Source organism: Podarcis raffonei, chromosome 2, assembly GCF_027172205.1.
Source record: "Podarcis raffonei isolate rPodRaf1 chromosome 2, rPodRaf1.pri, whole genome shotgun sequence".
Classification (NCBI taxonomy): domain Eukaryota; kingdom Metazoa; phylum Chordata; class Lepidosauria; order Squamata; family Lacertidae; genus Podarcis; species Podarcis raffonei.
In genome coordinates this window covers 10992961-11000049 of record NC_070603.1, presented here as the reverse complement: position 1 = coordinate 11000049, position 7089 = coordinate 10992961, and the positions used below count along the sequence as shown (strand labels likewise).

General features: G+C 47.6%; 1 protein-coding gene across 2 annotated transcripts; it reads right to left on the bottom strand.

Moving 5' to 3' along the window:
* Nucleotides 1–2213: 2213 nt before the first annotated feature.
* Nucleotides 2214–6392, bottom strand: LOC128406248 (claudin-3-like). 2 transcript variants are annotated; one of them, XM_053373455.1, is made up of 2 exons: nt 5537–6392; nt 2214–3559 (listed from the first exon to the last, which is right to left on the bottom strand). In XM_053373455.1, exon 2 carries the CDS (start codon nt 3556–3558, stop codon nt 2365–2367), a length of 1194 nt encoding a protein of 397 aa, XP_053229430.1. In that variant the 5' UTR covers nt 3559; nt 5537–6392; the 3' UTR covers nt 2214–2364. The 2 variants fall into 2 exon arrangements, with proteins under 2 accessions (XP_053229430.1, XP_053229440.1); XM_053373465.1 differs by lacking the exon at nt 5537–6392 and adding an exon at nt 3929–4713.
* Nucleotides 6393–7089: the final 697 nt, after the last annotated feature.

The window sequence follows — 7089 nt, the reverse complement described above, 5'->3', positions numbered from 1 at the left end:
TCTACTTGCAAAAGGTTTGTATAGAAAATCAATCAATCAATTAGTAATAGGTCCTCAAAACACCTGGGGAGGTACTGCTGCTAGAAACTATTCCCCCTCCCCGCCCATCCCACTTCCAATGCAAACCCCCTTCCTCAATCAAGATGGGATTTCTGCTAAAAGAGAGTTGGACAACTTGGGGGTTTCAGCAGGAAATTCAAGGCAGCCCCCTGCCTGAATGAGACTGGATTCCCCTGCTAAAACCAAGAAAGGGGACTGTTTAGGAGACAAACCCGCTTCTGAATCAGGAAGGGGTTTGCTTGGAATCCCGTCCAACTGAGCAGAATTTAAGCCCGGCTCATCGGCTGACGTTGAAAACCAGACATCGGCCGGCCTTGGCAGGATGGCACACCGAGCCTCCTCACATCTGTTCATAGGAGGCTGCAAAGCGGGGGGACATGCTTGTATCATTTCGTGGTCTTGTTTATTTCTATGCTCTTTTAGATGTGGCTTCATAGCTGAGTGGGGGATTTGAACCCCGGTGCCTCCCTGGTCCTACTTTGGCAGTCAAACCACTAGGCCGCACTGCCTCTCCACCTTCCTGCCTGAAGCAGCCCTTAATTGGGGACCTAGGTAAAGGTAAAGGTACCCCTGCCCGTATGGGCCAGTCTTGCCAGACTCTAGGGTTGTGCGCCCATCTCACTCAAGAGGCCAGGGGCCAGCGCTGTCCGAAGACACTTCCGGATCACGTGGCCAGCATGACAAAGCTGCATCTGGCGAGCCAGCGCAGCACACGGAAACGCCGTTTACCTTCCTGCCAGTAAGCGGTCCCTATTTATCTACTTGCACCCGGGGGTGCTTTCAAACTGCTAGGTTGGCAGGCGCTGGGACCGAGCGACGGGAGCGCACCCCGCCGCGGGGATTCGAATCGCCGACCTTTCGATCGGCAAGCCCTAGGCGCTGAGGCTTTTACCCACAGCGCCACCCGCGTCCCACAATTGGGGAGCTATATTCCTGTTAAACCAGCTTTCTTTTTAGGACGGTGAACTTGGCTTTGCAACCCTGGTAGCCGCACCGTACATTTAAAGTGCCCCCACCAAGAATCCTGGGAACTGTAGTTTGTTAAAGGTGCTGGGAACTGCAGCTTTCTCAGGGTTCTGGAAACCATATTGAGCTCTTTGGAATTTTCAGAGATTGGGGGGGGGCTGTTAATAGATGCTGCGGAAATGAATTCTTCTTGTGGTTTTCCGTGTACAAGATCCATCCCAGTATATAAGCACTACGGTTTGGGAGGAGGCCAGTTGTTTGGAAAGCACAGGGTCTACAGAAAAAGACACCCAGACTTTTGTGGACTGTGGCAGATGAGGACAGAGGGAGACTGCGATTTGGGAAGAATGTATCTTATTCTAAGTAAAGCTTAATTCCACAGAAACAAAAAAGATGTTTGACTTTCTAGGAAATGGCACTGCTGTTCAGATCGCAAGTTACCCAACCTCACAATTACTTAGGGTCATGCAAACAGACCGATAGCCATTCTAGTCCAATGCACTGATGTCCACAAAAACCGGACGGATGATTCAAGGAAGCTTCTAGGCAGGGCATGAAGGCACTTAGCTCTTCTCCCCTCCCAGAACTGATATTCCAGGACAAACCTTTTTTATATCAGAACTTTAATGCGCTATTAGAATTAAAAGAGGGGAAAACCCAGCCGGATGGGAGGGGTCTAACTAAATTATTATTATGGTATTTTTCGCTCTATAGGGCGCACCTGACCATAGGGCGCACCTAGTTTTCAGAGGGGGAAATCAAGGAAAAAAATATGATCCCCCCCTATCTCTGGGAGCAGCCAAGTTACAGGGAACCAGGCAGAGGCCTTCTCAGTGGTGGCGCCTTCTTCATGGTGATCCACTACTGCTTTAAGGGAGGTCTTGGAATAAGTAGATTTGTTGCTGATCCAAAACACCCACCCACCCCACTCACACATGAAAACAAAGACCACCACAGCCAACTACAAATGAATAACCACACCCTAGGCCACCCGACCCCACCCCCACCCATCTTTCCCCCCCTCCACCTCTTTCCCCTTTCCTTCCTAATGTCTCAACAAATGAAAATGATTTGTAAAAATGTTACATGGGGGAAACAACATGAGAGAGAGACATTGCACACTTTTGTAAATCAACAAAATCTTTAATAAATAAATAAATAAATAAATAAATATTATTTTTAAAAAATCATAAAAAAGAGGCCTCCTCATCTGAAGGACATCAAAGCCCACCTGAAGTCCCAAAATCCCTGAAGTCCTGATCCACGCAGATCTATGCGTGTATGGAGCGATCTGCGTGGATCTGCATTTGATAGTTTACGACTCCCTGTTGTAGGGAATCACATGTATAATCGTATGTTTGGGGACATCAGGTGGCCTTTGATGTCCTTCAGGTAAGCTTTGGGTGTATGGCTTTCCTCCATCTCCACTGCGCAGGATTCCTCTGGAATGACAAGATCACTTGCACAGCTTTCCTCCATCTCAACTGTGCAGGATTCCTCTGGAATGACAAGATCACTTGCACAGCTTTCCTCCATCTCAACTGTGCAGGATTCCTCTGGAATGACAAGATCACTTGCACAGCTTTCCTCCATCTCAACTGTGCAGGATTCCTCTGGAATGACAAGATCACTTGCACAGCCTTCCTCCATCTCAACTGCGCAGGATTTGACAAGATCTTCCGCATGGGTTTCCTCCATCTCCACTGCAGAGGATTTCTCTTGAATTACCAGGTCCAGCAGAGAACCACACTTTGAACAAGTAGTTAGACTCTCGCTTTTCACCGCACTTCCTGGGGTAATCACCACTACAGTTTCTATTTGAGATGTATCTGTTGCGGTGGTCCTGATGCAACATCTCTCCATCCCAACCAATGCTGCACTCAGCAGCTGGAAACCTGCAGCGATATAGCCTAGATAAATAGAAGGTCCAATATGCTGCTCGCTGGGAATTTGAGGCAATTCAAAAGTTTCAGGGAAGTCAATTTCCCCATTTTGTAAGACAGCAGACATGTTCCATATCACGGAAATCAGGACGAGTATCCCTGCTGGTAAGTTCAGCAGAGCTCCAAGCCCAAAAAAGGTTAAGAGAAAATCCTTATGTTTTTTGGGCTCGAACACATTGCAGAGGGCAAATGACTGCAATCCAAGGGCCGCTGAATTCATAATGGCAGCTAAGGCCATTAAGTCCTGAGCAATAAAAATTTCCCTCGGGAGGTTCGGATGTTGTTCATGGAGCTCTTCACAATGGTAATAATAGTTTCCGTCGTTAGAAGGGTCTTTCAAAAAACAGACCTGCCAGATTCCAACCCAGATGTTTCCAGAGCCAATCCCCTTGATGTTTTCCACACGCCACACTCGCCAGTTGACAATGGCTGCTGAGGCAATGCACATCGGCAAGGCCAAAATATCCATCAGGAATGCAAACAACTGGAGACCGGACACTAATCTCAGCCACCTGACCACCAGGGAGCCTTCTTTCACCCGCAGGGGGGGTTTGGAGAGGAGGGGAGCAGGGGAGACCTTGGAAGACATCCTGGAAACAAAAGAGAAGACAACATGCAGTGAGAGAGGGAATAACAAACATGTCTAGTCATTGAAGGACATCCTGCATTCTTCCTTCCATGCACAGAAAGAAGCAGCAAAAGAAAGAGTTCCCCTGCTCTCTCCCACCCCCTGGTTAGGCATAGACATCTGATCCACACATACTTTCTTCCAGCAAACTGCTACTGATTTAATATACTCTTGCACCGTTGCTGTGAAAATGGCCAGAACCTCAGCAACCTGTTGTGGATGGGAGCTGCTCATGTTTCGCTGTCCTGCTATCTGCTACTGCAGCTATCCTGTTCCACCGAGCATAAACTCAGCTATGGCATAGTGAGGAATGTTTAATCCATAAACTTACGTGAAATGCCTTCCTCAGCTAGAGTCTAGCGTGCCAGGAACAGCGCAGGTATTTGCTAGGTGTTCCTGAGCCTCAAGAAGACTGAGCTGTTGGCCACTGAGCTGACGTTCGCCTGAGCAGCCGGCCAGCCACAGCAGCAACTGCTCTGCAGAATTCTTAGGTCAGTTACAGTTACAGTTAGAATCCTGACAACACCACAAATCATAACTCCAGGGTACTGGTCATTTGGAACATCAGGAAGTGGAAAATGGGAGGGAACTCAGTTCCCTTCTTTCCCAATGCAGAGTGTCTATTCCAGGACACTGTGCAGTTAAAACACGCTCTTCCTGAAGCCAGATTCAGAGCAGTTCCAGCAGTAAAAATGGTGATGTGTGTATCTCAGTACAGATTTGTTTGATGGTCCTGAATGCATTTCATAAAGGATCTCCATGTACAAGAAAGGCTAATAGCATGAGGCCCTGAACAATAAGAATTGCCTTGGCAAAATTATTGAAGACTCCTTACAAACCTCTCATTCTTCTTCCCCATCCCATCTTGTTTGGACATAATAGTAAGGGAGATCTTAGCTCTTTTCCTTTGCACTGGGATTACATGAAATTTGTGCCATGGGACCCCATCACTCACACCAATACGGGCAACACCATTTTCAGAACCTAGGTGCCCATGATTTAAAATCGCTTTCCTAAGACACTTCCGTCAAAATATTTGTGTTGCTTCCTTCCTGTTCCTTTCTGTGTTGATGCTCCGAATGTGAGCTGCTCAGCTGCATGCAGTTTCCACTGAAGTGTGTGATTAACATTCGGCCAAGCAATGGGCCTAAATCCATCTATTTCACCTGAAATAACTTTGGGAGCCAGCCTTTAAAAATCTACAGTAGATATCAAATTCAGAGGAATTAAAAGCTGTCATCTTTTTGACTATTTGAAACACCTTAGAACATACACAAATGTTAATGTTTGAAGGAAGGCAGCAAATGGAGCATTGGAGCCATCCATTCATCCCAGGAGTTGTGACCATTGATAAGATGAAGCACTTTCACATCGCATGGCAGTGTGCAGTGCTTTTAAAAAGGTAAAGGTAAAGGACCCCTGACAGTTAAGTCCAGTCACGGCTCTGGGGTTGCGCCACTCATTGGCTTTACTGGCCGAGGGAGCCGACGTTGGTCTGCAGACAATTTTTCCGGGTCATGTGACCAGCAAGACTAAGCCGCTTCTGGCGAAACCAGAGCAGCGCACAGAAACGCCGTTTACCGTCCTGCCGGAGGGGTACCTATTTATCTACTTGCACTTTGACGTGGTTTGGAACTGCTAGGTTGGCAGGAGCAGGGACCGAGCAACGGGAGCTCACCCCGTCAAAGACGCAAGTCCAGTTCTGTATCTGCATGACATCATCCACACCCAAATGCTCTCCCGTTCTGTTTCCCCCACTTAATCAGGATACACCATCTCCATTGAAAACTCTGCTCAGTGACACCCATCCAATAGAAAAGCGCTGACTGTCTTCATGCAGATACACTTCCATGCAGGGGTTTGGCTGACAAGTTCTTCCCGAGTGGGGGGATGTTTTCAGGGGCTCTTTGCTTTTCCCTGCCTCCCCTTTCATCCTCACCTGAGGAGATCTTGGCCATTCTCTTGACAGGGAATTCCGTTCTCAGACCGGATTTCTGTTTTCCTTCATTCCTCCTTCTCCCACTCTGGTTCACTGAGCAAATAAGAGAGAGGAGGTTTCATGCAAGTCAAGGTGTGCAATGGATCTTCAGGGCATTTGGAAGGAAGAAAAGGTTCAGGAACAAGCGACGCAGCAGCCCCCCAAGAGTAAAAACACATTTGAACATATCACTCTTGAGATTCGCCCCCCCTTAGGATATAAATGCAGAAGATCCTGTTCTCCTATTAATATACAAAGTGGGGTATTTCATATGACCAGAACAGAGGAAGCTGCCTTATACGGAGCCAGACCAATTTTGGGAAAGTGCTACATGGGCCAGTCCACTGATTGGCTACCAATGAGAACATAGCAAAAGACAAAATGGCTGCCATATGGTGTGGTATGAAATAAATTTGCCTGTCTTTGGGGCGTGAAGGCCGCACCCTGCAAGACCCTTTCCACATGGCCTAGGCCCCGACTCGCTAGCCCCACAAAAGAGGCTCCTCATGAGGCCAGAGGAACATGGCCTGGCTGTGGGGCATGATCCGAAACCTCCAGTCCCAGTCCAGTGCTCTAACCACTAAACCACACTTCCCCCCATTGCAGTCTATAACAGCCTGGAGGGCCACAGATGCCCCATATTCTCTGGCTCTGAGATTGCCCAAAGTTTCCTTTCTCTCCCTTGTTGTGGAAAAAGAAAAATGCCCATGACAAAATGTGACATTTTTGGTTCTTTGGAGAGAGTTCTGCTTCCCTCTCTTTCTCTCTTCATTTAAAGGAGTCTCATCCCTTTTCCCACCCAACTTCCTCCTGCACCCCCCCCCAGCTTCAAGATTTCCATGAAGAACTAACTAACTGCCTCCCGCAGTTTGGCCCAGTGTCCATGATTTAAAATCGCTTTCCTAAGACACTTTGTGTTGATTTCTTTCTGTTCCTTTCTGTGTTGATGCTCCGAATGTGAGCTGCTCAGCTGCATGCAGTTTCCACTGAAGTGTGTGTGTGTGTGTGTGTGTGTGATTAACATTCGGCCAAGCAATGGGCCTAAATCCATCTATTTTACCTGAAATAACTTTGGGAGCCAGCCTTTAAAAATCTAGATATCAAATTCAGAGGAATTAAAAGCTGTCATCTTTTTGACTATTTTAAACATCTTAGAACATACACAAATGTTAATGTTTGAAGGAAGGCAGCAAATGGAGCATTGGAGCCATCCATTCATCCCAGGAATTGTGACCATTGATAAGATGAAGCATTTAAGCACAGTGTGCAGTGCTTTTAAAAAGGTAAAGGACCCCTGACAGTTAAGTCCATTCGCGAACAGCTCTGGGGTTGCGCCACTCATCTGGCTTTACTGGCCGAGGGAGCCGGCGTTGGTCCACAGACAGTTTTTCCGGGTCATGTGGCCAGCATGACTAAGCTGCTTCTGGCAAAACCAGAGCAGCACACAGAAACGCCGTTTACCATCCGGCCGGAGCGGTACCCCCACCCCCCCTTTCTATTATCTGCTTCCCATC

Excerpts from the sequence above, each read along its gene's own strand:
- LOC128406248 (XM_053373455.1), bottom strand. The coding sequence starts at position 3,558 with ATGTCTTCCAAGGTCTCCCCTGCTCCCCTCCTCTCCAAACCCCCCCTG.